At 38.7% G+C, this 27,638-nt stretch overlaps 2 protein-coding genes across 8 annotated transcripts in view; one reads left to right on the top strand and one right to left on the bottom strand.

Moving 5' to 3' along the window:
- The window catches only part of KANSL1L (KAT8 regulatory NSL complex subunit 1 like), a 121,297-nt gene extending 105,528 nt beyond the window's left edge, over positions 1-15,769 (top strand). For 4 of the 5 annotated variants that reach the window (XM_045295256.1, XM_045295235.1, XM_045295243.1 and 1 more), the window contains 7 exons: positions 6,757-6,885; positions 8,033-8,151; positions 9,075-9,199; positions 10,667-10,721; positions 11,835-11,947; positions 12,952-13,117; positions 14,215-15,769. In XM_045295256.1, coding sequence (XP_045151191.1) covers positions 6,757-6,885; positions 8,033-8,151; positions 9,075-9,199; positions 10,667-10,721; positions 11,835-11,947; positions 12,952-13,117; positions 14,215-14,439 — 932 coding nt within the window. In that variant the 3' untranslated portion in view covers positions 14,440-15,769. The remainder of the gene's footprint in view (positions 1-6,756; positions 6,886-8,032; positions 8,152-9,074; positions 9,200-10,666; positions 10,722-11,834; positions 11,948-12,951; positions 13,118-14,214) is intronic. The other variant, XM_045295260.1, reaches the window with a different exon arrangement.
- A 1,480-nt stretch (positions 15,770-17,249) lies between these two features.
- The window catches only part of RPE (ribulose-5-phosphate-3-epimerase), a 17,525-nt gene continuing 7,136 nt past the window's right edge, over positions 17,250-27,638 (bottom strand). For 2 of the 3 annotated variants that reach the window (XM_004701581.2, XM_045295270.1), the window contains exons 2-6: positions 25,357-25,436; positions 19,526-19,665; positions 18,888-19,022; positions 18,411-18,497; positions 17,250-17,517 (exon numbers count right to left, since the gene is read on the bottom strand). In XM_004701581.2, the coding sequence (XP_004701638.1) occupies positions 17,395-17,517; positions 18,411-18,497; positions 18,888-19,022; positions 19,526-19,665; positions 25,357-25,436 (565 nt within the window). In that variant the 3' untranslated portion in view covers positions 17,250-17,394. The remainder of the gene's footprint in view (positions 17,518-18,410; positions 18,498-18,887; positions 19,023-19,525; positions 19,666-25,356; positions 25,437-27,638) is intronic. The other variant, XM_045295275.1, reaches the window with a different exon arrangement.

The following is a 27,638-nucleotide window of genomic DNA, read 5'->3' as shown; positions in this document are numbered from 1 at the left end:
TTGCTAAACAGCAAACTAAACTTTTACTTTCTCTGCAAGTGGCATTAAATAATGACTCTTTGAGGCCCTACTTCATACAGCACATTACAGTTAATTCAAATGGTTGGCCTTTATTCTCAAATACATGCATTTTCATAGTGTTTGTGACTAGAAAATTAGAATTAACTTAAAAGAATTTAATAGAGATATGGTTAAATTATCCACGTAAGTGGGCTATGCAACCTTTTCTCCCATGTAGGGGGACAATATGTACCTAACTTATCAAAAATTGGATGAAAATTCTTTTTTATGTATAATATAATTGTAACATATAAACGTTTTTTTATCAACCAAATGCAACATGTAGACCTTGGGATCCTGATTTGAACCAACCAGTCATACCTGCATACGCACGCACACACATGCACTTTGGATTATCACAGATATTAATTAGATCATAAATCATACTTGTTCATTTTACCATATGTAATTACTGATATTTAGACATGAAAAGATATGCTATCTGGGATATGGTTTTAAATACTCCAGCAAAACACATCCATGGAGAGATGAAGCTGATCAGTAATGAGTTGGTCATCATTGAAGCTAAAGGACAGGTACATGGTGCTCCTTATTCTATTTTCGTTGGAAATTTTCTATAGTAAAAACTTGAAAGAACAACAAACAGAGCATCAAGGACAAGGAACGGTGGCCTATGCAAAGGGAAGTAAAGAATACAGAAAGGAGCATGGGTTGTATTTGGCTTAATTTTTCAAAGGGAAAGCATAGATATGTATTAAGAATATCCATAATTATCATGCTGATAATAATTCTATCATGTCCAAAAACTTAAGGAATAGCTAAATGGTATTATCTCTAATCTGAAGCATGTTAACCATTTAAAAAAATAACAATGAAGAGTGAGATGAGATAAAACTAAGTTGTAATGTCCATTCTTACTACAATTAGTGTCCTATTTGAAATGTATTTTTGTATAGTGTGTGTGTCACTGTAAAGAAAGCCCTGGTGACACTGTCGAGATAACTGTTGGGCTGCTCACTGTAAGGTCAATGGTTCAAATTCACTAGCTGTTCCGATGAAAGAAAGATTTACAAAGACTCCCAAAATTGGATGTAGGGTCCTTATGAGTTGCAGTAAAAAGTGTAGTTTTTCTTTTTTATGTAACTGAAAAGGGAGTGTGTAAAATGAATTATTTGTTGTGTTAGGTGAGACTGGGTAATTATTTTTCTAGGCAATGTAAACATGTAAAACAAAGAACAATGTAGCAATAATGTTAAGGTATGTTAATGTACAAAGAAATGTACTCACTTCAATATTAATGAAGGTATTCGTTTTTACGTTTGTGCTCCATTTTCTACTTCCAGTCCAAATACACAATTTGAAGACTGAAATCATTAGTTCAGTGGTAGAATTCTCACCAGTGACAGTGGTTCTCAACCTTCTTAATGCCGCAACTCTTTAATACAGTTCATTTTGTGGTAACCCCCAACCATAAAGTTATTTTCATTGCTACTTCATAACTGTATGACATTATGCACTGCTACTGTTAAGGGGTGACCCTCAAAGGGGTCGTGACCCACAGGTTGAGAACCGCTGATGAAAGAGATCCAAGTTTGATTTTTGGCTAATATACCTTTGAGTGTAGTCAGCACCCATCTGCAAGTGGAAGTTGGTGTGTGTGTGACAGTGATGTTGAACAGGGTTCAGCTGAGCTTTCAAACTAAGACGAGGAAGAAAGAACGGATAATCAGCCAGTGCTTATGGTCCACAAGAGTTCATCCCACGGTATATGAAGTTAATGGCAGCTAACAACAGGCCTCATCCTGCATGAAGTATTTGCCTTTGGTTAAATGTTAGGGATTGGGCTGCTAACTCCAGGATCAGTGGTTCAAAACCCATCCGTGGTTCCTCAGGAGATAGATGAGGCTATCTGCTCCCATAAATAATCTTGAAAACCTTGTATAGTGTTTGCTATGAGTTGGAATCAACTTGATAGCAGTGGCTTTGGTAGTCATTAATTTTCGTTAAAGTTGTGATTTTTACAGAAATAAGTAAAACAAAAGTTGGACATTTAGTGAACAAAAGTTGGACTATGTGCCGGGCAGACTAGAAGAACCAAAGGTGAATCGCAGGAAACCAAATTAAGATGTAATTGGGGGAATTTCACATGCATTATTTTGCATTGTAATGGACAAAGATAAGTGATTAAAATATTCTGAAAGGAAAAGGGGCTGTATAAATCTACACAAGGTAAAGATATAATGGTGATGGGAAAAGGCCAACAATTCCTAAATGATGGTGATGTGTAGCTTCAAATACTTCAGGTAGGAAAGGTGAGTTGTTCCAAATCAGTAGTCTGATGTGGGGGCCAGAGACTAAGATCCTTCCAGGTGATACTATGGCTTCTGGCCCAGGTTGAGTAAAACAAGGTTTTAAACAAAGGAAACAAATACACAAAACAGGGCAATGTATTCAAGGACATACTAATACCTTCTTTTTCCAGTTGTGTGGAAGTGACAGATGATGAAGCTAGCAGATTATGTGCCCTGAAAAAGTTTAGATTTATCTTGCACTGTCCATTAGATTACGACAGCATTGCTTGCAAGAAATATGAAAAAGCCAAATTGTAGTGTATTAAAGAGCTGATTAGTCTCATGTGGAAACACTTGACAAAACCAATTTACAGCGCTATTTACCAACAACTATACTCACCAAGGGAAAAAGACGGGGCCTTCCACTCCTGTAAAGAATTAGTTTAGGCAACTCAGAGGCAATTCTACGCTGTCCCATCGCGTCACTATGAGTCAGCATCAACTTGCTTAATGGCAGTGAGCTGTTTTTGGTTGGGTATACTCACCCAAACAGTCAAGGTCATGAAAGATAAGAAAAGGCGGCACTGCAACTATTTCAGGTTCAGGAACTTTGAAGAGACTTGACAATGAATGAGCAAGAGTTTTCTATCAGAAACATAAACTGGTAGGATTTGAATGTGGTCGATAGACGATGTATTATAAGAGCATGCTCTTGTTTTTAAGAGTGGGCATGCTGACATGTTTGGGGTACTGGGGCATGTCAGTAACCTAATTTGAATTCAGAGAAATAGAAAGCAAATGTGATAAAATGTTAACCTTTTGGCAGAGTGGCTCTAACTAGATAGTATGTGGGAATTCTTTATACTATTATAAGGTTTCTGTAAGAATGAAATTATGTCAAAACTAAGTTTATAATTAAGTGTGAATAAATGACAGGAGGATTAGCACCACCAAGGGAAAGCCAGAAATCTGGGACTCAAACTTTATCCGTACTCTTCTCTCTAAACCCTCTGCAAGTTGCCAGTGTTAATCATATCTTTCTAATCTCCTCCTCTACCAACATTTCTATCACGGTCAACAATCCAACCTAATCTCTTATTTACGGTACTCTTCCAATCCTGTAGCCAGAGGTATCTTTTCAAAATGCTAATGTTATGCCAATTCTTACCCCTATCCCTTTTTCCTTGACGATTCAAAAATTCTGAACAGAGGACCCAAACACCTTCAGAATTCAACATGTCCTGAACCGTCTCCACTGCTTGGCAGCTGTTCAGTTCTTTCTTTTTTCCCTCCTTCCTGCTGCTGTGGGCCACTGCACATGCTATTCCATCCTCCTAGGATACTTTCACCCTGTTTTGTCACCAGTTCTTTCCATCTGTCTTTCAGATCTGTCATTCCTCATAGGGCAGCCTCTCCTAGGTTTCCAACTAGGCTAGATCCTCTAGTTCATGCACTTTTTCTTTTCTATCACACACTGAAGGTGCACTTTTACCTATATTTCTTTGAGATTATATAACCAATGCTTGTGAACTATGTAAAGGGCAGGGACTACAACACTTGCTTTATGCTCACTGTACCTGCAGAGTGCCTCAAAGTGCTTGGCATTTAACTGCCTCTGCATACATACTGAACAAAGAAATGAAGGGAAGGCAGGAGATGTGAGAGGTCCAGATGTAAATGTTTTAGGACAGAATCTAGGAGAGAATGAACTGAAACAAGGGGAGGGTTATGAGCCAACGGGACAGGTGAAAGTCATGCTTGGAGTTAGAGTCTGATGTTGCCACATTCCCCACAGTTTCAAGGGTGCACTACAACCTTACACGAGACAAAGTATCAAAGGGAAAATAATGTGAAATACTTGAATAAAATTCAGTGAAAAGCATCACTTTTTGTGGAAGTTAAGGTCTTTCCAGAGAAGTTGATGTGTTCCCAAAGGCAATGAAGGTCATTTGCTTTAGAAAATAAGAGGGGTGAAATGCTTTAAAATAATTCAGCATGTTTCAGTAAGAGTGGACACAAACTTTTGTAATACCTATCTGGGCCAACCATACATACAACTAAAAACCTAACTTGCAAAATTCTAGTTAATCTTTTTGGAATCAGTATATCCTGCCTTCTTACTTTACTTTCCATTTAACTTTTTTTTTTTCCTTAAGGGGAGGGCAGGGGAGAATCTTGGAGACAGCCTTTAGAATCCTGCCAAGCACACTTTTTATCAGCTCTTTAAAGGCATTGTTTCCTTGCATTCATTTTTGGGGGTCGAATTCTCATTCCCTTGCAGCAATCTTTTTATCCATTCTCCTCAGCTAGCTCTAAAGATATCTTTTATATGCTATAAGATTGATTTTACTCAGAAGTGTTTGTTGAGTTCTAAGATGTGTTAGGGTTATATAATTGTGAAAAAAACTTTACACTTTTTTCATATATTGCCTCTGCTTCATTCCACTACCCCCCCCCCCCCCCAAATCTTCCTTTTCACTCCCATTTTATTTTGTTCACATCTCTCTTTCCACTGCTCGGATTGTGGAATTTCTCTAACTCACTGAGTCCTTGCTATGACTGAAACCAATCATTACCTATGCTTTTTATATTTCAATGATTATCATTTAAAGAGGCCTCTCATCTACTTTCTGGCAATCCTAAAGCACATTAATTTATATTTGGTCAATGTTCTAGTAATTATGTTTTGAGATAATCCTTCCATTGTTTGTACCTTTCATTTTTCGTAGTGTAATACTTAAATCTTTGGAGGCTTGCATGTTCATCTTTAAAAATGCTTCTTCCTATTTCAACTAAAACTGCCACGTGTAAGGGCAATCTGCTTGCTACACTATTTACCGTAGGAACTAGGGAAATGCAAGGCATGCTTCCAAAGGACCCCTAATAGCATAGTGGGCTATGCACTGAGCTACTACTAACTTAACTACAAGGTCAGCAATTCAAAGATTAGGATGTCTGTTTCCATAAAGATTTAAAGCCTTGGAAACCTATAAGGTCACTCAGTTGAAATCAACTCGATGGCAATAGGCTTAATTTACTTTTGGATTTGGGGCATGTTTTGAGGTGGACAACCTGGGTAATGCCCTCTTCCTTCATCCCATCCATTTCCCTTCCCTAGACTCTCAAGCTTATGTTACTTGTTGAGACAGATAGCCTCATGTATCTACAGGTAAGGTGTGGGCTAGGAGAGTCATCTCACTGGAGCCATGGACTGTAATTCACAAGGCCAGCCGCTCCTCTGGTGAAAGATAGGGCTTTCTACCCCTATAAACAGTCTTGGAAACTCACAGGGACAATTCTACCCTGTCCAATAGGGTTCCTATGAGTCGTTATTGACTCGATGGTAATGAGTTCTACTCCCCTAAAGTCTTGGAAACCCATAGGGGCAATTCGATCCTGCCCTATAAAGTTGTTATGAGTTGACATCAACTCCTTAACAGAAAGAAGTAATGATCCTTCTGTTTTCCCCTGCCAGGTGTACACAATCTTTGGTGTTCAGTTTGTGGTAGGCCTTTCCCAGGTGTCTGCTCTGAATTTCCTTGTCAAATTACAGAAGCTTTTAATCTACCAGATTCCTCAGAAATTCTGCTCTACTCACCCGTTCCCTTTTCATTTGGATGTGTATGGCCACATGTCGATGTATTAACATCTTGTCTTAGCATTTTAGGATGCTTTGTCACGGCTGACTGGGCATCCTCTGTCTCAGTGAGCACGGTGAGAGCGGCACTGCAGCCTAGAGGCTTCTTTCTGCATTTACTTCTACATCTCCAAACCCTTTAACAAAGCCAGTTTGATTATTCTAATATTGGACATAGATGGTTCACACAGACAATAGTAATCATAATGCTGGCATTTAATATTTATTGACACTTGATGTTATATAATCGTCTAACGATGTTTACAAGAAATAACTCCCCTGTTAACTGGTTTTACAGATGAGACAAACAAATGTGGAGATGTTAAGATTTAGAATTTGAATAAATTCATCCTTTAAAAAGGTGATAGGATGGTAGGTAATATCAGAAGTAGATTAAATTCATTCTTACCTTTTACAGAATCTGTTGTGACTCTGTAGACTTAATTTGTCCTGAACTGTTTGCAATTTTAAAGGGTAAACAAGGGTTGACTTAAGATTGATAACCAAAATCTTCAGCTCGCAATCAATCTGGACTCTATATAGTTTGGTAATTTGGAAGACATTGAAGGGACAAAAATCACCTCTTTCACATCTCTTTCTAATAATAAGGGAAGCATAGACTTATGAACTTCCTGAGGATGTTCTTAAGGAATCCTGGGCAAATTAACTTTTCCACTTAAGCATTTATTTCATTCTACCTAGTGCTTTGCCTAGTATCTTAAAATCCTGCATTGTATTACGAGGTTAACATGTTTATCTCTTTATGATAAAGAACTAAAACTTCACATTTATTTTCATTTGTTTTAGTACATAGTACTTCACTGCACCAATGGAGAAATGGATATTCATCTATATGTAAGCCTCAAATAAGATCAGACTGTTCTGCACAACTGTTACAGGGAAGAAAGAAAAGACATTTGAGTGAAACAGCATTAGGTAAGTTATGAACGTGGTGTGTGACATTCCCTTCTCATGTTCCCTCACTAAAATCTTTTGCCCATTGTCCTCCTGGACAAAGTTCATTCTTTAAGGTTGTGTTCTAGACTTGAAGTGTGATTTGTGGTGAGGATCTGGGAATAACAATTGCCATTACTGTAAACAGTGATTAAAAAATAAAACTTACTTTGGTTCTTATTCATTATATAAGAACAGATAATTAGCTATTCTCCACATGCAATATAAAATATTTAAACAACTGTCCAAGATGTACTAGGTTACAGTTGTACATTGAGACTTGAACATAGTTCTCATCTCTAGAAATCTGTTCATAACAGACCATTGTCTGATCATTCTTAGTCACCTCCAAAATTAACAAACTTCCATGTGTGCAGAAGTTTACTTATGATTTCTAATGTGACTCACTCAAAATATCTTTGTCTCCTAAGAATAAATAAGATATACTATAAATAAACATCACCTATGTTTCACTGGGATTGAGACCTTAGGTCAGATTTCCAGTTTGATGGATACAGAGATAGAAAGTGAAATGAAACACATTATAAAGAACTAATTGGACAACTCCCAAAGTACAGACCTTCTGGCCAGTTGCTGTCCTGAAAAATAAAAATATTATAAAGTATAGGAAATTTAGACTAATCAATTCCAATATGTAGACTCCTGTTTGAATAAACTAGCCCTAAAGGATTATTTCAGTAAGAAAAATGTGAATACAGCCTACGTATTAACGAGGTTATTTACATAAGAAAACACTATTTTTAAGATCTACATTAAAGTAAAATAAACAAATGCATAATATGTAAATAAGTACAAAAAAGGACCAACATGAGGAGGAAAAGAAGGTGGGCCTTGGAGGAAGCAGATAATACAAAAACTCAAATTCTACTTGGTGTCCTCCGGAAGAAACATCCACTCATGAACTAAAACACAGGTTGCCACCAACAGTGAAAAACTGAGAATAAGAACTTTTGGAAAGTAGTATTCTAGCAAAGATAAAGAATGGTCAGTTTTCTGATACATTTTTTTTTTAAAGGACTCATTTGTCACCTAAATTAGGAAGATAATTCTAATAAAACTGACAGCTGTATTTAATGTGTGACATTTTCAATGCCTCTTTTTGTGGCAGGAGAAAGAACTAAGTTTGAAGACATTGCTTTTCAACACACAGAAGCAGGATCCCATGGCAATTTTGGTGCTGTTACTAATGTCAATGTTATGTCAAGAACCCAAAATTCATCTTCACAGGTAGGTTTTGTTTTTTATGTTGAGCTCAATTTTTTTTTGTATGTTGAACTTTAAGGCTTTTAAAGTTTTTAATTTGTTGGTTTAAATGACTATTTTGCTAATCTTTAACTCAACTCACTGCCACTGAGTCAATTACAACCCAAAGCAACCATATAGGATGGGGTAGAACTGCCCCTGTAGTTTCCAAGACTGTTTAACTCTTTACTGGAGTAGAAAGCCTTTTCTTTCTTCCATTTTTTAGCAGTCTTATGTAATGGCACATATATAAGCATATTTTAAACTATCTTAGAAGTAACAAATTTCATTATTTTTAAGTTGATTAAATGTTTTAATATAGGAAGCAAGCAGTTCTTAATTATGGCTTCTTTTTCTGTGTTAACTCTTGAACTTCATTATGACTGTCCCTTCTTCCTAGCACGAAGCTAAATATAACCTAGAGAGAACTCAAGCGTGTTTTGTTTTTGTCATCTGGTCAGGGATCAGAGAAGTTGAGGGTGGGGGAGGGTTTAAGGTCAGAATGGAGGGACCAGAACACATAAATGAAGATAGTAAATGACTTGCCAAAACATACTTCATACCATCTTTTAAAATAAAAAGTGTGTTCATTGAGCATTTTATTGGCACTTAGGATACTCTTTGTTAACCTTTAAAAATATTGACTTCTAAGCAACTTATACTTTTTAATGGTCTTAAAAATAGCCTTGTGTGTATGTCCACAAAAAATACATTATATATCTGTCAGAAGAGATTGTTTGGGATTAATGAAGATCAGTATGCTTTCCTTATTGTTCCTCGTAACAGTTTATAGCTATGTTCATAATAGTGTACTTACAAAACTGCCTTAACACATGTAACTCTGGAAAGGAAGGTGTCGTCACACCTTTCAGCTACTACTCTGAAACCACTGCCATTCTCTTTTGTAGACGACTGCAAGGCGGAGACTGAGAAGTGAGAGCTCTTATGACATTGACAACATTGTAATCCCCATGTCATTAGTGGCCCCAGCTAAGTTAGAGAAACTCCAATACAAGGAAATACTTACTCCAAGGTATCTATACATACATTTTTCCTCCTTTTCCTTTAAATTTTCACAGTAATAATTGGATTTTAACTTATTATAACAAGATGTCGCTTCCATTCTCACTTATATAAATCAAGGAGGAAAATGGAGAATCTTTGCATTCCGCATGAAAAAAATAGTGCCATGATTATTGCAACTTTACCACCCGAAAACTGGTCATTTCTCTACTGACTTTAGCATTCATATGAGTGTTTTTTCATTCATCGAGGATTTATGTATATTGGAGCCTCTGTGACAGTGTTGGATAAGCAATGGACTGACTGACTGCTGTGGTCGGCGGTTCATATTCACAAGCCACTCTGAAGGAGAAAGATGAGGCTACGTAAGCCTTTAAAATTGTACAGCGTTGGAAATCCTACATAGGGCCACTATGAGTCAGAAGTGACTCATTGGCAATGGATTATTTTGTGTATGGTACAAAGTTAATTTAGGGATGGATGTAAATAACTATGACAACAAGTAATGTTGGAGATTGCCTTAAAGTGAGAGATTTGCACAACTGCAAAAAGAATGCACAGCTACTACTGTTTTATAGGGAAAACACACCGTAAGAAAAATTTTTTGATGTGTTGCTAAGTTAGCACTAAACACATCAAGTTGGAAGATAGGTTCAAAGGAGAGATCTGTAAGAACCAAGTGGTAGTCTAGGAAGGTGAAGAGGATCTTCACAGAGAAGGCAAGAATAAAGGCACAGAAACATGTGCACAAGGCTTAGCCAGAGATTGAGCTTTTGCATATAAGTAGTAAAAGGTAAGGCTATTAGAACCAGATTGTGGTGGTCCTTGAATACTATATCCAAATGTGCTCCCGTTTGGCAGCGAAGCTACTAAGATTTTTTTCAGCAATGAGGGTGGTTTCCTTGGATTATGAAATCAGCACTTTGAAAAAGTAGAAAAGAAATTGGAAACTGAGACTTGAGCTGGGAAACAGCTGCAGGACTTTTACTACCCATCTTTATTCTAGCAGCTTCATAAATTTTTTTCTAAGTGAGTGTTCTATTCAGTATTATCAGACTTCTCTAGAGAATGTTGATGTATTCTACAAAATAAGGAATAACATTTGTGTTATTCAGCAACACTGTTTTTACACAGTGCATGCTATGCAGGAAGCAGCTCAGAGTAGAGCTGGTTATTACAAGGAATCCTGTTAGTAGCCTGACAAAAGTCTATAGTGGGAGTCTTTACACCAGAGAAATGGGCCAATGCCCCTCCCCCCCCACTTTGCAATAATTTTTACTGAAGTGACATTTACCTGTAAACTAACTACTTAATTCAAAATTAGTCTAGTAGGTATAAAAACAACTGTGCAGAACAGATGGTTTGTTTTTTAGCCTTACAATGAACAATCTTTTCCTGCGTGTTACCATGCTTAGAGAATTACTCAATTCTCATAGATTAATAAAAGCCTTGTGAAATTTATTTGTATTTCTAACAGCTGGAGGATGGTGGTTCTTCAGCCTTTGGAGAACTATAATTTAGGTGAAGAAGAGGTAAGTCACTTTTCAATTAATTGGATAATTATACATTATATGATGCCTGTTAAATTTGACACACAGGAACAAAAGCAAACTGAAAATTTCTTAACATTTACTGATGTTTTTCACTTATTAAATTAATCTATGGAAAGAATAAAGAAAGCAAATTAATATTTTAATTTATGTTACTTGTTGAAGCAATACAGTTTTGTGAACATTCATATTCATTATCTGCCTGTGGAGGCAATCTTAACTAGTGATCAGGTCTATACTGCCATACTCAAAACGGTGAGGTCAAATTGTTTTTAATTTAGCAAAATACTATGAAAACAAAGGGCCTTCCAAAAGTTTGTGGTAAAACTACATTGCCTTTCAATTTTTCCACGAGCTTTTTGAAGTCCTTATGTTACTTAATCCATAATCAAACATTTTTCCTGCTGTAACAAATATTCATAGGGTCATACACCGAAAACAGCCTACATCATTTCAGATTGGTCTGTGTCACCAAACAAATGATCAATTTTTGGAATTGAGGTAATGGACTATGGACTGTTTGTGTAAAACTCACATTAAGACTCAATTACAAGGGAAAAATACTGTATTGACCAAACACAATTTGCACAGTGATGGGCTCTAGAACATATTTGTTACAATCAAGTGACCATCTTTCTATATACTATATCATAGAGTATACAAAATATACTCTATGATCACCTCTTGCAACTTTTAATTAACCTGCTAAGCCTCCTACTTCAGAATGAGTGACCTTTACCAGGAAAGAACATCCAGAATTTTAAGTACTGTACTCAAATCAGTTGTTGAAATTAGAAAGCCAGATAAATCATTCATTAAATTCTCATTTATCTATGACAGTTTTACTCTCCTTTCATATCAAGGTATTTGTAGAACAATGTGTGGTAAATAATAATAGGTGTCAAAAAAGCCTGTTGGATAAGCAAAGCATTAAAAATTCTTTCAGTCAGCTGTAGCAAATGGTAGGCAAAATTAACTTATTTAGTAATGTAGGTAAACCTAAATAGGACCCAACAGCAGAAAGATTAAGTGTTCTTAATGCTCTTGTGATTAGGAATGGTTCATAACCTATTCTCACATTTTGACTGATTTCAGATAGAAGATCTTTCTGACGAAGTCTTCTCCCAAAGACACACAGCACATGAAGAGAAAGAGCAAGCCAGGTGGTCACTGTGGGAGCAGAGCAAGTGGCACAGAAGAAATAGCAGGCAGGTGTTCTAAAATGTAACCCCAAACTAGGGGACCATGCAAAGTGATCATGATTCTGCATGAATTTTGAGAGGTCAGATGTCAGCTACTTACACACTAGGGGTGAGACAATTTGTATACTGAACTTGTATTAAAAACATATTTAGGCTAATAACCTAATGGTGGACAAATCTCTGTATTTTCTTTCATTCCATTTGCATAGTAGAAATTAATCTGATTTAGTGGAAATAATTCAGGAATGTTCTTTTTTTTTTTCCTCAAGAAACTTGACAATACAAGTCAATTAGCCTAAAATAACTTGGAAAACAAATTGACTGAGGAAAGGGGAAACTGAGGGAGGCTACAAAAAGGTTCATGGAAAAAATTCCACTATCTCATTCAATTTTCACACAAACTTTTTAAAGCCCCTTCATAATCCATAGGCGGCATCATAATATTTAAAAGAATCACTGAAATGACAATTTTGAAATAGATGGGAGACCAACATTTTATATTTACACTTGCTTATTTTCAATATAACCAAACCTCAAAAAGCAAAGCCATATAAAGTGTGGTAGTACTTTAGTTAAGGGGAATCTCTTAATTAGTACCATTAAAACAATTTATCTTTTAGGTATCAAGTTAACCAAATTTGCTGCAAAGATCCATTATTACATCTTAATTAACACACAAAATGCAATTTCTATTTTTCTCCACATTCTGGAGACAACTCTGCAGAAATAGAGGAAAAATGTGAATTGAGACAGCATGGGTGACATTACAAGATCTCAGACTGTAAGGGTCAAGTAATTGCCCTATTTGTCTTCCTCAAAATAAAAGCAAGCAAGCAAACAAACTCCACTATTATAATTTGACAGAGGGTTTCATAAATAACAGCCTTTGAGATATGACAATAGCATTGGGAAAACCAGTATGTGAATTTTAAAATGTTGGGCAGAACTGCTAAGGGGAGAAAATGTTAACTCTTCAAGAAATCATGAGTAATTATGTATTTTCTTGATAGAGCTTTCAGTAAAACTGCTGAAGGGCAGGACTTCCTTTGGAAAGAAGACAGTGACTTCAGTAGTGGACCGCACTGCGCTACTCAAAGCCCTCCTGCACTTCCCTTGGAAAGTCGTGAGCCCTGTGCACACAGTTCCCCTTTCCTCAATGAAAGTCAGGAAACCAAAGTAAGGACACAATTACTTAACCCACTTCTTAATAAAACAAACTTACCTTAGAAATTGCTTACTGAAAAGTAAGTACAGTATTCATCATTACGACAATCCACTGTAGAATGATGGGCAACAATCAGGTTCTGTAGCAGTGGTTCTCAACCTTCCTCATGCCACGACCCTTTCATACAGTTCCTCCTGCTGTAGTGACCCCCAACCATAACATTATTTTCGTTGCTACTTCATAACTGTAATTTTGCTACTGTTATGAATCGGGCGACACCTGTGAAAGGGTCATTCGACCCCCAAAGGGGACATGAACCACAAGCTGAGAACCACTGATCTATAGCTCTGCATTCCAATTCCATCACGAACTACAAACACTGCCTCTTGATGCAGCCTGTCAGCCTAAACTTCTACCTGCTCCCTTAAATATCAGGAAATGGTGCCTTTATAAAGTTTGCTTATGAAATGAATCTGATAAACAGAATCACAGTATTTGTTAGCTGCATTTTCTCATATATATATATATATATATTACTCATCTCCTCTTGGGTCCAGTTCTAACCTCGAGGAGAGTGTTTTTAAGTTTCTGTACTTTGGCTCTTCCAACACCTAATTTTAAGGCAATGTCTAGAGTAGACACTGTAGGGCATTGATAAGTTGCAGAAAGCTTACAGAAGGAATGGGCAGGGGTGTAAGAAGGGACAGAAATGGAACTGAAGTAGATGTAGAGCGTATTTAAAAATACTTTGCATGGGCTTTCCCAAGATCCTCTGGGCTAAAAATAAAGACGAATGCCCCATGGCAGCATATCCTTTTCTTGGCAGAGACCAAGTTAAAAAAACAACTTCTACGAAAGGTTGCTCAACTACGAGGGGGGCTCTAAAAGTTTGTGGAAAATGGGATGAAAGGAATAGCATTTTCCACAGACTGTCTCTATCCTTTCCATTTTGAGTTGCTAGATTTACTTAGACCCAGAAAATGTACACAGTTTTGTGCCAAAAGAACAGAACCGTTCCTGCAGAGTCAACCATTTGCAGATTACTTGATAAGTGAACTGAAACAAAACAAACCAAACAGAAACTTAGCTCAAACATTTTTCCTTTCAGCCTTCATGGTGGGAACGAAGGGTTTTTCCACTGAAGGACGAAGATTCAGCAGCCTTATTGTGCCAAGATGAGAAAAAGGACCAGATGGAAAGGTCTGGCACGACTTTCCATGGGGAAATCTTCTACACCAATGCAGAGAACGGCCACTGTGCAAAGCAGCCATCAGATGAAACGGAAGACTATAGAGTGTTTGGTTTAAGACTCAATGTTAAACAAAATAGGTGACAGAGAACAGGCTGGTTAAGAAAACTATGTAACTGAAGAGAAAACAGCATTAAACAAAAGTCCTGTTCTTGACCCTTCATGCCTCCTAATCATAACTCCAGAATAAGAGCATGTACTGCATGTACTATTTTTATGCCGTTTATGAAACAAGCACGATAAACCTTGTTTTCCTTCTTTAACCACGGGAAAAACTAACTATCTGTATACAAGTTCTAGTCATTTGCATTTAATCAAGCAAATAACTAGCACCAAGAAATCAACAGCTGCAATTTGAAGTCAAGTAACATTACTAGGTAAATAATTTTTAAGATAACACACACACGTGTGTCAACTGACAGCTATTCTTTTTTCCTGTACACATGGGAATTAAAATCATCTTCAAAATATACTAGCATGGACATGTGTATAGCATACACACATATATATACTCATGCACATCTGTATTTTTGAAAGCCACTGGCAATAACCCAAACCACTTGAAAACGCATGTATGAGTTACACATGAAATGTAAGCTGCATTGTACATTAAAAACTACAGGTTTCCAGTGGCATCTGCAAGTCTTGACCATGGAGGAGGGAGGTTGTTTAAAGGAAAAGCGTTTACCAAAAGCTGGTCGTTTATGGAAATTCCTATAACCAGATGGTACAATACTCATTTATTTGAAAGTACTGATTTCTGTTGGACTAATCACAGGCTAGTTTCTATTCACTCTTAACATTATAAAACAAGCAAAGTAGAATTACATGCTGATGCAACTCTGAGTTTTATCTACTTTATTAGACCCCTCTCTCACTGTGTTCTGAAGACACTAATTTAAAGCAACCAACAAATAGGAAGTCATAGAACGAAAGCAACTTAAAATATATTGTTATCATGAGCTATTTGTTAAGTCCTTGCCATATTAAACATCTATTCTGACTTGCATTCTAGAGTGAGACAGAAAAATTCTCGAAGGATACTGAAGCATTTATATTGGAAAAATTCTTTCTGGAGCTGGTACATTAAAAAAATAAGTTGACATTTATATGAATCATTTTTTATGTTAAAAAAGATAGGTTATTCAAGTTGTTGAACCCATTTAACTGACCATCCTGGCCAGATGACATAACCTATATGGGATCTGACATTTTCTGTTAGGAATTAGACATTCTACTGGTTCCTTCAAAGGGAAAAATATTCAAATTTCAATACTGACAAAACTTCTTATAGTTTTATTGTACACTTGTTTTTTAAGGAGAAAACAAAAGCCAGGCAAACTTAAATCTTTCTGTCATGTCTGAGATTATAATCTTCTATGTAAGTTTTTTAATTAAAAGTTATTTCTATATACTTTGCATTGTTTGACTTGATTAAAACGCTACCTATTCATGGCACCACATTTTCCTAAGCCAAAAAAAAAAAAAAAATAACAGAAATCTGCCTAGTGCAATTTAAAAAAATCAAGGATGCTCTAGTCTATGCTTACGTGTTAACATTCTGTTTTTCAAATCTGTTCCCCACAATTCATAGGAATTCAGTGAAGTTTACGGACACTGGTCTGGTTGTTTCTTGCATATTCTTACACTGCAAAAATATTAGAACAAAATGGTTACCACCCAGGTGTTGGCTCAGTGCAATGGAAAGCATAGCCTTAAAATGGCGTGTTGTGCAGATTTGATCCATAAACTAAAGCTTACGGATTAAATCATGAAATGCCACCTCTGAGTTCACCTGGTCTGTCTTGGAAAAATATAAATCTTGAGGCAATAAAGGAGCTGCTGGGGTCCCGTGAGCCAAGCACTGGTTGCTAACACAAGGCCAATGGTTCAAACCCATCAGTTACTCTTAAGGCAAAGATTTCACTGTCTCTGCACAGATTTAGTCTCAGAACCCCTAAGGAGCAGTTTTAACCTGTCCTGTATAGGGTCTCTGAGGCAGAATCAGCTTGATGGCGGTGGGGTGGTGGTAGTAATGGGGGGTGGCAATATACAATTCCTGAAGAAAAATAAGGCAATGTTAAGTGAAAAGAAGCTTCCTGTCTGCCTAGGCCACTTCTCCAGGACTCCATGTGTCAAAGTAGTGCTGACAGAATCTGATTTCCTACTGGATCCTTTCCAGGGTGCTGTTAGGGTTTTGCCTCCCCCCCACCCCCCCAAATGGGGACAGAATACCTGCCTTACAATCCATAGATGTGATTAGATTTAACATATCAACGAAGTCTGTATTTTGGATAGGCTTTACTTTTCCTTTGTAATCAGAACAACAGCATTATTTCATGTCCTTGAGAATAACAGGTGGATGGGATTATGAGAGGAAAGTCATCACTAAGCGGCTCCTCTAGCAAAACAGGTAGAGAACACCCAGCAGCTCCTGCGCTGATGGTGTAGCACAGAGCACTGACACCCCTGAACTTCAGAGATTCGCTAAGAGTTTTAATGCATCACTATGGTGACAAGTGAAAATAGGTTTAGAGGCAAGAATGATACTGGATCTCATCCCAGCTGAATTGATCTTAGAATTATTCTGGTCCTATTATCAAGAGTATATACACAAATCACAAATATGTGAAACGGGAAAAATGTAATGACTACCTTTGCTTTTGCAAAATAAGAAACAAAAAATCCATGCTAGAAAGAAAAACCTTATTTCATAGTAGCTAATATGCCTTCTTTGGCATTAAGACATTTCTATTTTGTAAACTTAACAATGCCATAGTCTTTTTTAAAAAATCAAGTCTCCCAGTAAAAACAGCGTATTCACCATACCAATCTTTAAATTCCACCACTGAAAATGTAGATTAGAATACACACACCGATTTCCACCCTTAGAATGTTCTTCACTTAGTTTTTGCTTTACTGGAATGAAAATTGCTCAGAAAAGTAGTGCCTAGACTGTGATATGGTTTGGTAGTCAACATTGTTGTTTTCCAGTAAAAAGGAGATTTCATGAGCAGAAATACGGAGCTGTTTGAGGTCTCATCGGTCAAGAGAACGTTTCTGAGCAGCTTCTGAGCAAACATTTCTTAACAAGTTGATCACAGATCTGGGGTCTTCACTCCTCATAATGGCACTGCCAGACACAATCATGTTAGCTCCTGCCTGGAAGAAGTAAACACTTAGGTTACGTCTCATAGGACGACACAAAAGATCCTAAAGCAGAATTCCTGGATTGGAGTTTCTACTCTTCCATCTGTCAATCAGTATTTTAATTACACACAAGCCACTTTGAGAAGCACAGAATATGTAAGCAATTTAATTCAAAGAGGAAAAAAATCCTAACAGCAACAACCAAAATTATGTGCATTTTTAATGCGTGACTGCACACATTTGTAAATATGTGTAAATGAGTGCACACGTGCATATATAAAAATGGGGGCTTAAAAATACATGTATGTATGTATGTATGGGTACATATTTGTAATAAAATATTAGAAGACAGCTACAGATACTTCTTAGTCTTAACCAACTATACCTCGCAGTATTAGCTTTCTGGGTTTAAATGCTTACGACCATAGTCTTAAGGGACAACTATGTTAATCAGCATAATATAGTTCATGAAGTTTAAGTTCCACATCCTATCCTGGTGAGTAGTGGCTAGGGTTTTAAAAGCTGTGAACGTTCATTTAAGATACAACTATTGGTTTCTAGTAGTCAAGAGGAAAAGCGAAACTGGAACCCAAGACTCAGAGGAGAAACTACCCTTGAGGACCGTCTACACCAATCAGGGCTTCATCTACCCTGAAGCTACAAGATCTAGATGGTGCCTGGCTACCACCATGATCATTCTGATCAGAGCCACCACACACGGGTCCTGACAGAACAGGAGCAGCACATGGAACAGACCCCAAATTCTTAAAATCAAAACAATACTTTTCCAACAAAGAAAGCCCATTTAGGAAATACACAGAAATTATTTCTGGCCTGAAAACAATGCTCTGCACAATACATTGAATAAGAAATTGGCCCAAGTCACAGCTGAGAAGCAGTCTCACCTCTGCACACTTATGGATAGTGTCAGGACCTACTCCACCATCAACCTCTATGTCCAAAGACGGGAACTGGGTCCTCAACCAGTGGACCTAGACACACATGAGGAAATACGTGATTTCTAAAGTAGACAGGTGAGGAGAAAAACCAGCCAGAACAAAAAAAATCAAGATGCCAGTATAAACCACAACAATATGCCCCCGAAGAAATTCAGTTTTGTCAGAGCAATCTTTGTTCCATTTAGTAAATAGCATTTAACTCATCATAATGGACAGAAAGTATGTCTCACAGAAACAAGACCAAAACAAAAGCCACAATATTCCTGGAAATTCTCGAGATCTGAAGCTTATGGGAATAATGATCTTGAAAGAATATAAAGACAATATAAAGATTACTTACAATAAAGATAAAATATATTTTTTGATTTCCAACATGTGTATCAGATGTAATAAAAACCACCCTTAGAACGTCTTTCTTTTTACCTTTGGCATCATGTCATCCATGAATTTCTGCCCTCCAAACCCAGGCTCCACGGTCATAACCAGGGCCATGTCGATCTGATTAGCCCAGGGTGCCAAATACTCAACTGTAGTTCCTGGTTTGATGGCAAGACCAACCTACAACACAGACAAATTGACCATCAAATCAGCAATCACCATATATACTCGCGTAGAAGCTGAGTTTTCCAGCACATTTTAATGCAATTTTTTTGTGGTAAAATTAGGTGCCTCGGCTGATATTCAGGTCAGCTTATACTCGAGCAAATGCGATATTTCCACAGTGCATTTTGTAAAACATTAGGCCAAATAAAAATGATATTCTTAAATATATATATACCTAAGTCAAATGAATAAAAGAATACTTGTTAGTTCAGAAGACAGCCTTAAAGAGAAAAAGCCAACAAGGCTATTGAACTTAAATGTCTCAAAAGCCAGTAACTTTAAGAAATAGCTTTTAGCAAACATTAGTAGAATAAGTCTGTCTGACAGGCAAATTATACTCAAATCTCTGGCTTTACAGTGCTTAAGCCAAGTCTCAACTACGGATCATTACCTGCCATCAAATCTTCTAAACTTTGAAAGTAGTGTAAAAATTGTTACCATCGCCACTGAATTCTCACCTTCATACCATTCTCCCGAATATCTTTGATCAAAGCCCCTGGATTCTCAGTAGCCTCCAGATGAAAAGTATATTGATTGGCCCCTGCGACAGCCATTGGCTTTACCCACTGCTCTGGCCTGGACACCATCATGTGCATGTCTAAAAAGAAAAAAATATGTCTCCTGAATCTTAATTAATGGAAAATAGCAGAAATTGTATTACCAGCATGGCTTGGAACAGTCATCTCAGATTTAAACTTTCTGGCATCAAATAGCTAGACACACATTTACATTTATTGATCTTGAATGTTTCCACACACAAAAAATGGATTTTGTTTATGCTTTCCTTAGGTTACTAGACTGTTAATGTCATCCTTACTCAATCTCTACCAAGCAGTGACCACCAGCAAGCCTCTTTGGAAAATCTCAACCATGTTTAGTAAGTTTATGGGTCGGCAAACTCTGCTCATAGCAAGATCAATGGTTCTCAACTGTTCCAACCTCAAATTTCCTTTTACAGTCTTAAAAATTATTGGAAATAATTTAGCTGATGTTAGGTCAATATATTAGAAATTAAAAGCTAAGAACTTTAAAAAAATATGCTCGTGTATAAATAAGCCAAGTTTTTCAGCACATTTTTAATGCAGTTTTTGTGGTAAAATTAGGTGCTTTGGCTGATATTCAGGTCAGCTTATCCTCGGGTATATATGGTAGCAGGTGGTCCTGGAGAGATCAGTAGAGATAGAGAAGAAAATCCAAAATCATAAAATGACCAGACCTCCCAGTCTAGCAGAGTAGTGGACCTCTGAGACACCCTTCAATCATGGAACTGAACCCAATAGGGGATTACTTTTCAACCTATAAAGTGAACAATAATATTTATGAGGAATGTATTACTCAAGCAATCAACCATACACCAAACAAAAAGCATTTGCCCCAAATCGAAACTTATTAACCAGGTAGGGGTCAGGAAAGAAAGGCCAGTGAAAAGGGGAGCCCTGGGAGGAGGTGGGGAGAGTGCTGTACATTAAGGAGAGGAATGTCAACACTGGAAAAGCCAAGGCTGTAGTTGGAAGATAAGACTGGTTGCCATGCTCTGTGGGTAGCGTAAGGGACTGATGATGAAGACACAGTGATCTCTGGGGAGTGACGGATCTGCTCTTTACCTTGACGACTGTGTGCATTTCTCCAGACTCGGAGAACTACATATTAAATAGACGGAAGCCTACACACTATAATTACATATTAAATAACTAAAACGATATCATCATTTGTTGAGTTGCAATTGACTTGAGGGCAGTGGGCTTTTGGGGAAGTCTTTTACACCATCAGCACAAATAACAGGACACATTATTTTAGTATTATGGACATAGTTTTGACCTCAATCGATCACTTGAAAAGTCAAGACATTTTTAAAATGGTATTTTATTAAAATTTTGGTATAAATTTACACCAAAGTTAGGTTTCCATTCGAGTGTACCAACAAATTGTTCAGTGACATCAGTTACACCTATCACTCTGTCCACATTCTCTTTAATTGTGCTAGCATTTCCAGTACTCTAGTTTCCCTCTCCTTTTATCTCATCGTGGCTGCTGAGTAATTGTTGACCTTCTGTGTCATACTGTGTTAAAGAGAGCCTGAGAGCAGGCTAAAATACTTGCTAGGTGACCACCTGGATCTACTTGCTGAGTCGAAGTGGGAGAAATGCAGCAATAAAGAGATGGGTTGAGTTTGGCCACTGACACCTGTGGACTTGGTTTACAGGAAAAAAGAGAAGATGAGAGCAGGTTGACTGGTCTAGGGTTCATGACCTAGCACAAGGGGACTAGGCTTGTTGAGTATTGGTGAGAGCCCATGGTCGAAAGGCAAGGCGACCAATGGGCACCCTGAGGAGACTGAGTGAGGCAGCCCACATTGAGTTGACCAGAATCCGACCAGCTGGAGATTTTTGAGCCTGTGAACTGGTGCATATTATTACTGACTTTATGGATGGCCTGTCCGGATTTGACTTTGCTTATGGATGCAGACTTCACAAGGTTCCAACTGGAATGCAGACACTTCATGTTAAAAAAAATGATTGTCTTTTCAGAACTGGGTTGATTTAAGTGGGCAGTATATAAATTGGATACTCAAAACTGCAGGGATAAACGCATGAAGTGGTTGGTTTACAAACTCATAGGTGGGGAAACATATTCACAGGATTATAGGATTAAGGTGTAGGTGTTACTTAATTTCAATCGTGAAGCTAAAGAATTATGTACAAGTGCCAGGTGGATTGAGGTAGTTAATTGCGCCAACCAGGCCGATAAACATGTGGGATTAATTGAAGGGCAGAGGGATAAATGGCTTGGTGAGCCTCGCCTTTCTAGTTCTTGGGTCTCTTGCTTTCTGATGGTCAGACCAGGGTGCGGCTGCCTTAGCCAGTTCCCTGCTGGCAAGGCTCACTTCCTGCAATACTAAGGTGACCAGACGTCCCGATTTTTAACAATTTTTCCTGCGTCCTGCGGCGTTTTAAAAAACTCCCAATTTTTGGAAAGAATGCATGACAAGCTAGGGTATACGGTTTTCGGCTGCCATGTGGCTATTTTGCCAGGATATGAGTTTTATCAATGGTGTCCCGCTTTACCAATGTTAAAATCTGGTCACCTTATGCAAGATATCCCTGAGGAGAAGCCACATGGCCTACTCCGATGCAGCCCTGGGTGCTGGAGCAGCTGTGTGGAGACCCCTGCCAGTGCTGAGATGCTTACACAAAATTCACTGACTCGGCTTTCCTCCTGCAGTTGGCATCATTGCTTCCGTTTTGAGATAGAGGAGGGCTTTGTGGATTGGTGTTGGACATATGGTTAATGTTGGGCTTGTGGGCTTGGGCAGCACTGGGTTGGGATGTTTTCTTGATGTGCACTTAACCTTTATATGAAACTCTCTTCTGTGGATTTCCTTCTCTAATGTACCCAGACTAACACATTCAGATAGTTTTTAAGTAGAGCTCTGCTCTCACAGCTAATATCCTTTGTTCTGTGAGTCACCCTGCTATTTTGTTTAAAGGTCCCTCTCAGGGGGCGGTCTCTGTGTGGCTCTTGGTTTAAATCTCGTTTCAAGACAATAAGCTCAGGGCATTTTCTCTTCTCTACAGTGACAGAGTGCTGGCTTTTTAAGTTTTTTTTTTTTTAATTTGTAAAGAACTTGCCTTTTGCTCCAAATTCTCCCATTCTATACAAGATCATCTATTTCGACCCTGGTCAGAACAGTCAGTCATGGTAGCTAGGCGCTATGTAGCTTTTCTGGTCTCAGGGCAGATGAAGTTCCGGCTGGTGTAGACTTGGTTGTTCCTTCAACTTTTGCTTATCATCTTTCTGATAAGTAGGCACCCGTAGTTGTGTCTTACAGAGCCACTCGCAAGATTCTAAGACCCCAGATGCTACTCATTGCACTAGAAGGCAAACCATTGTTTTATGCTAATTGACCAAATTGTCTCATGGGACTCCGATCAAAGCTTTCAAACAGTAAAAATAAATTTGGAAGGTGTGTATGCGCCTGCACCCACATATTTATATTTACATATCCTTATAGATCCTTTTATCTGTTGTCATCTAAATACACACCACTATATACTAATATGCCTACGCCCATCCATCCATCCACATGAGCTCAAACACTCGTTTTCACTTTGGTTGGGTTCACTACATCTGCATCTGATGTCACCTTTACAATGAACAAAATAGCAAGTATCTATCATATATAGCACCCTTTTCACCCCATCCCACCTCTCGTAGCCACCAAAGAACATTGTTCTCCCTATACATACATATCCTAGACCCATAAATTATCTATCGAATATCCTTGACCACAGATTTAGATAAAAGCAAGAGCAAACTTTTCCTTCAACCCCAATAGTAAAGTACACTGAGTCCATTCACTTTTACTGTAGACTCAGTCCTAGAAAGACTAATTAGGGAGTTTATCAGCAAACAAACATAGACCATGCAAGAAAAAGCAGAGTGTACGCAGTGGTGACCAGAAGGTTTAAGAGGAGAGACAATGGCAAGAGGGGTCAGGGGCAGCAGGAAGAAATGTGGCCAACAGAAGGAAGGAAAAATAAGACATATAGCACAACAAAATAACCTAAAAGAAAGAAGTGGATCTTCCTAGCTCACCCACCTCTGACAGACCTTGTAAGTGACTGCAATTCACAGAAGGTCATGACATCTGTTACATGGTATTAAAAGACTATGAAATTTAATTTAGAAAATAAATATTCCAAAAGATGGTTTAAAAACATTTTATGTTTAAACAAAATTACATCATTACTTAGAAGTTTCTTGTCAGTAGAACACTGCTTCCTTATGCTACTTAAGTGAGCTGATAATGGCTATTTCATTGGTGCACTAAAGTAGAAAGATCCCGGAGAGGCTCTGTCTGAAAGGACTTTCTGCGATGATGGACCTGTACTGAGCGGCCCTGTACCATATGCGTTATTCCGAAGTTGAAATGTAGTTAATGTGACTTAGAATCTAAATCAAAATGTTAATTTAAATAGACATGTAGCTAGTGCCTCCCATATTGAACAGTGCAGCTAAAGTCCATGAAGTTCTATAATTTTAAAATCTAATTATTGCTAAATTCCCTACTTACATAAAGATATACATTTACAAAATGTGGTAAAATTTCTTTTGGATAAGAAATTTGACAATGAACTGCTAATTTAGTTTAAAATCAGTAAAAAATTGATGTGCTTTTAACTTAGCTTACACAACGGAATCTATGTTCCATGTGAACACAGTCTGAATTCATATTTCCCAAGTAGAGCGTGTATATTTTACCTGTTCAAAATTCTCAATCCAATCGACTGAAAGAAGAAACTTCAAGAGTATAATCCAACCAATGGAATCATACATATATTTAATATGTAATGAACTCAACTGAGATAGTTAAGGTTTATTGTGCCAACCTGGCCGATAAACACATATGGGATTAACTGAAGGGCGGAGAGATAAATGCCCCAGTGGGCCTCGCCTTTCTAATTCTCAGGTCTCTTGCTCTCTGATGGTCGGACCAGGGTGCAGCTGCCTCAGCCAGTTCCCTGCTTCAGCTGGCAAGGCTCACTTCCTGCAAGACATCCTTGAGGAGAAGCCACATGGACTTACCCCGATGATGCAGCCCTGGGTGCTGGAGCAGCCACATGGAGACCCCTGGCAGTGCTGAGGTGCTTACACGCTCAATGATTGGGCTTTCCTCCTTCAGTTGGCATCATCGTGTGTGTTTTGTGAGAATGAGGACTTTGTAGATCAGTGTTGGATATCTGGGCTAATGTTGGACTTATGGGCTTAGACAGCACTGGATTGGGATGCTTTCTTAATGTCCACTTACCCTTTATATAAAACTCATATATCCATATATATGAGTTTCTGTGGATTTGTTTCCCCAGTTTACCCAGACTAACACACCAACCATGCACCTGTGCTTAGCTCTTGAAAACCCTGAAAAACAAGATGGGTTAAATCTCTACCCTTATAGCGCTGGTAGTCTGATTAATTTCAGGTCGAAGGAAGTTGTAAGGGGATTTAATAGTGGATAAGGGTTAATTTAGGGTATATGGAAAGGTCTCTCTGGGGAAAGGACAAAGCAACTGAGGCATAAAGAAGCAGAGCAAACAAGTCTGAAGGGAATAGCAAGTAGGTACAAAAGCCGAGGCAGAAACTGTCTTGGTTTGCCTACCAGGAGCCAAGCCAAAGAAGTCCTGAAGAAGGCCGTGGAAGGAGAGGGTAAAGACGAAGCTGGCCATGAGAAACAAGCCATCCACTCTTTCCTTGACACGAGCCAAAAGCCCAGCTTCAGATGCAGACTTACCAAAGAAGGGGTCCTGGCCTAGCTGCTTTCGAAGGCTTTCTACCACGGGGTGACCAAAGGTGATGTTGGGAACAAAATGCCTACAAGACAAACAAAATCTTACTCCGCAAGTGTTTTCAATTCAGCTTCTGTATTTCTCTCATGCTTCGTTTATGGCCAGGTGGCCCATGTCACCAATATGTGTTTTGTGGGGAATGAGGACTGCCCAGGATTGCAGTACTTTACAATTGAAAACTTAGTACCATCAGTATTAATACTAAAAATATCTGGACTTCAATTTTACTAAATAGCTTTTCCTTGCTATTCCAACATTTCATAATGTCAGATTTATCTCATGATCTCTCTATTGACAGCCATGAAAGGTAGAAACCGAAAGATGACAAAAACACCCAAGTTGTCTGACATGCCTAAGTCACATGCGAGTAAGTTCGAGATTCTGGAAAAGATTTGAATCACAGCCTGCCAGTGGCTATTTCTAATGTACCACGATCGCAACACAGTCATTTAGTTTTTCAAACTTCCTTAAAAATCAATGCAGCGCAGTTATAGCCTTTTAGCCAAAGTCTCTAACATTTCACCAATGACCTTTCCCTGCATGGATCTGGTAAGGTGGGGAAGATACTGAAAGGGTTTGTCTGTGTGCAATTACCCACGGAGCAAGAACGAGAGATGTAAGGCGTCCTTATGCAGTGAACTCCTGGATCCCGATAACAGCTACATGATCAGAGGAGCAGCACCGAAACCAGGAGCCAGCGCATGGAACAGAGATGGACTTCCCAGCTGAATGTCTTTGTGCTGAATGGAGGCTGGCTTACAGACGGGGATGCCTCTGGGGAAGTTGGGCTCACTGAACCTTGGGAGTGGAGCTAAGTGCCTTCAGGCCAAGGCTTACTGGAGTGGGGTGTTGGAGCTGAATGCACTTGGGCTGAGGGGTATAGCAGAGTGGTAAGTGTCTTTGGGCAATTGTTAGCATTTCCCCACCACGAGTACATACTCTCAAATCTTAGATTCGTTGCTGCAGTGTGCCACAGAACTCACAAAAGTTCGAGGAAATGTCTCACGCAGTAGGGCTGAAGTTCGGACCAAAACCCAAAGGGCGGGCAGAGGTAAGTCAGGCTGGGCCTAGAGGACTCACTCCATTCCTGGCTCACACCGGTGCTTCTCAGTGAATTCTTTACCATTGCAGGGGGTCCTGTTCACAATCACTCACAGGCAAATCTGATCAGTCTCTCCCCACCTTCCTACCAGACCCTGCAGGGAAAGGTCTTTTGATGGGTGGGTCATGGTGCAATCAGATTTCACCCAAATGTAACACTCCATTCTCTACCCCTAGAATGTCTCTTATTTACGTATCTATGCCCTCAGGCCTCAGGCACGTTTCCAGTAGTCGTTGGCCTCCTGCTAATCTTAATCAGTCAAGTTTTTCCCCAGGCCACTCCAGAAACCATTTTTATTTCTCCTCAGCTGTAATGTATATAATTTCTTACCTTCATAGTCAATACTTAGTAACTAAAATAATAATTAAACAGAGTGTGGTCCGAGTCACACCTTCCATTAAAGTCAGAGCCCCATCTCATCCCATTCCTGGTTGTTAACAGATAGTGCCCTCCAAAATGGGCCCACAGCCACAGGCATATGAAAAGAGAATTATTATATACTACCACATACGGGACTATGGCTGGAAGGGCCACATTAACCAATATACCTATAACTCATGTTCAAAACCACCAGCTGGCTCCATGGGAGAAAGATGAGCCTTTCAACTCCCGTAAGAGAGTGAATCTTGAAAACCCACAAGGCAGTTCTCCCCACCCCACCCCACCCCACACGGTGGCTATGCGGTCTGATTTCCCTCACTGGCAGTGAGCTTTTTCTAGCAACCTATTTACAACAGATCGACACACTGCCCAGTCTTGTGCCATCCTCAATCATTTTCTGAGCCTACTGTTGTAGACAGTGTGTCCATCAACTGACCCCACTACTTTACCTAGTATGAAATCCATCTCCAGAAAACGGGCCCTACCTGACAACATGCCCAAAATCGAGGAGACAAAGTCTCGCCATCTTCCGTCCATGGAGCACTCTGCCTATACTCCTACTTTGGGAGAGAGGGCCTGGTGACCTGCTCCCATGCCCATTCTCACTCTCTGCCAATGAGTCTATTCCAACGCAAAGTGACCCGGTAGCTCAAAAAACCCCAAGAGGCAGTTCTGTCCTCAATGGTCCCTATGAGTAGGAATCAACGCCCTGGCAACAAAGCAGTCAGTCCTAAATTTAGGGGA

The sequence above is a fragment of the Echinops telfairi genome, unplaced genomic scaffold (assembly GCF_000313985.2).
Source record: "Echinops telfairi isolate 266 unplaced genomic scaffold, ASM31398v2 ScPeMD7_3;HRSCAF=10, whole genome shotgun sequence".
Classification (NCBI taxonomy): Eukaryota; Metazoa; Chordata; class Mammalia; order Afrosoricida; family Tenrecidae; genus Echinops; species Echinops telfairi.
The sequence above is the reverse complement of the archived record's forward strand: the minus strand, read 5'-3'. Positions and strand labels throughout refer to the sequence as shown.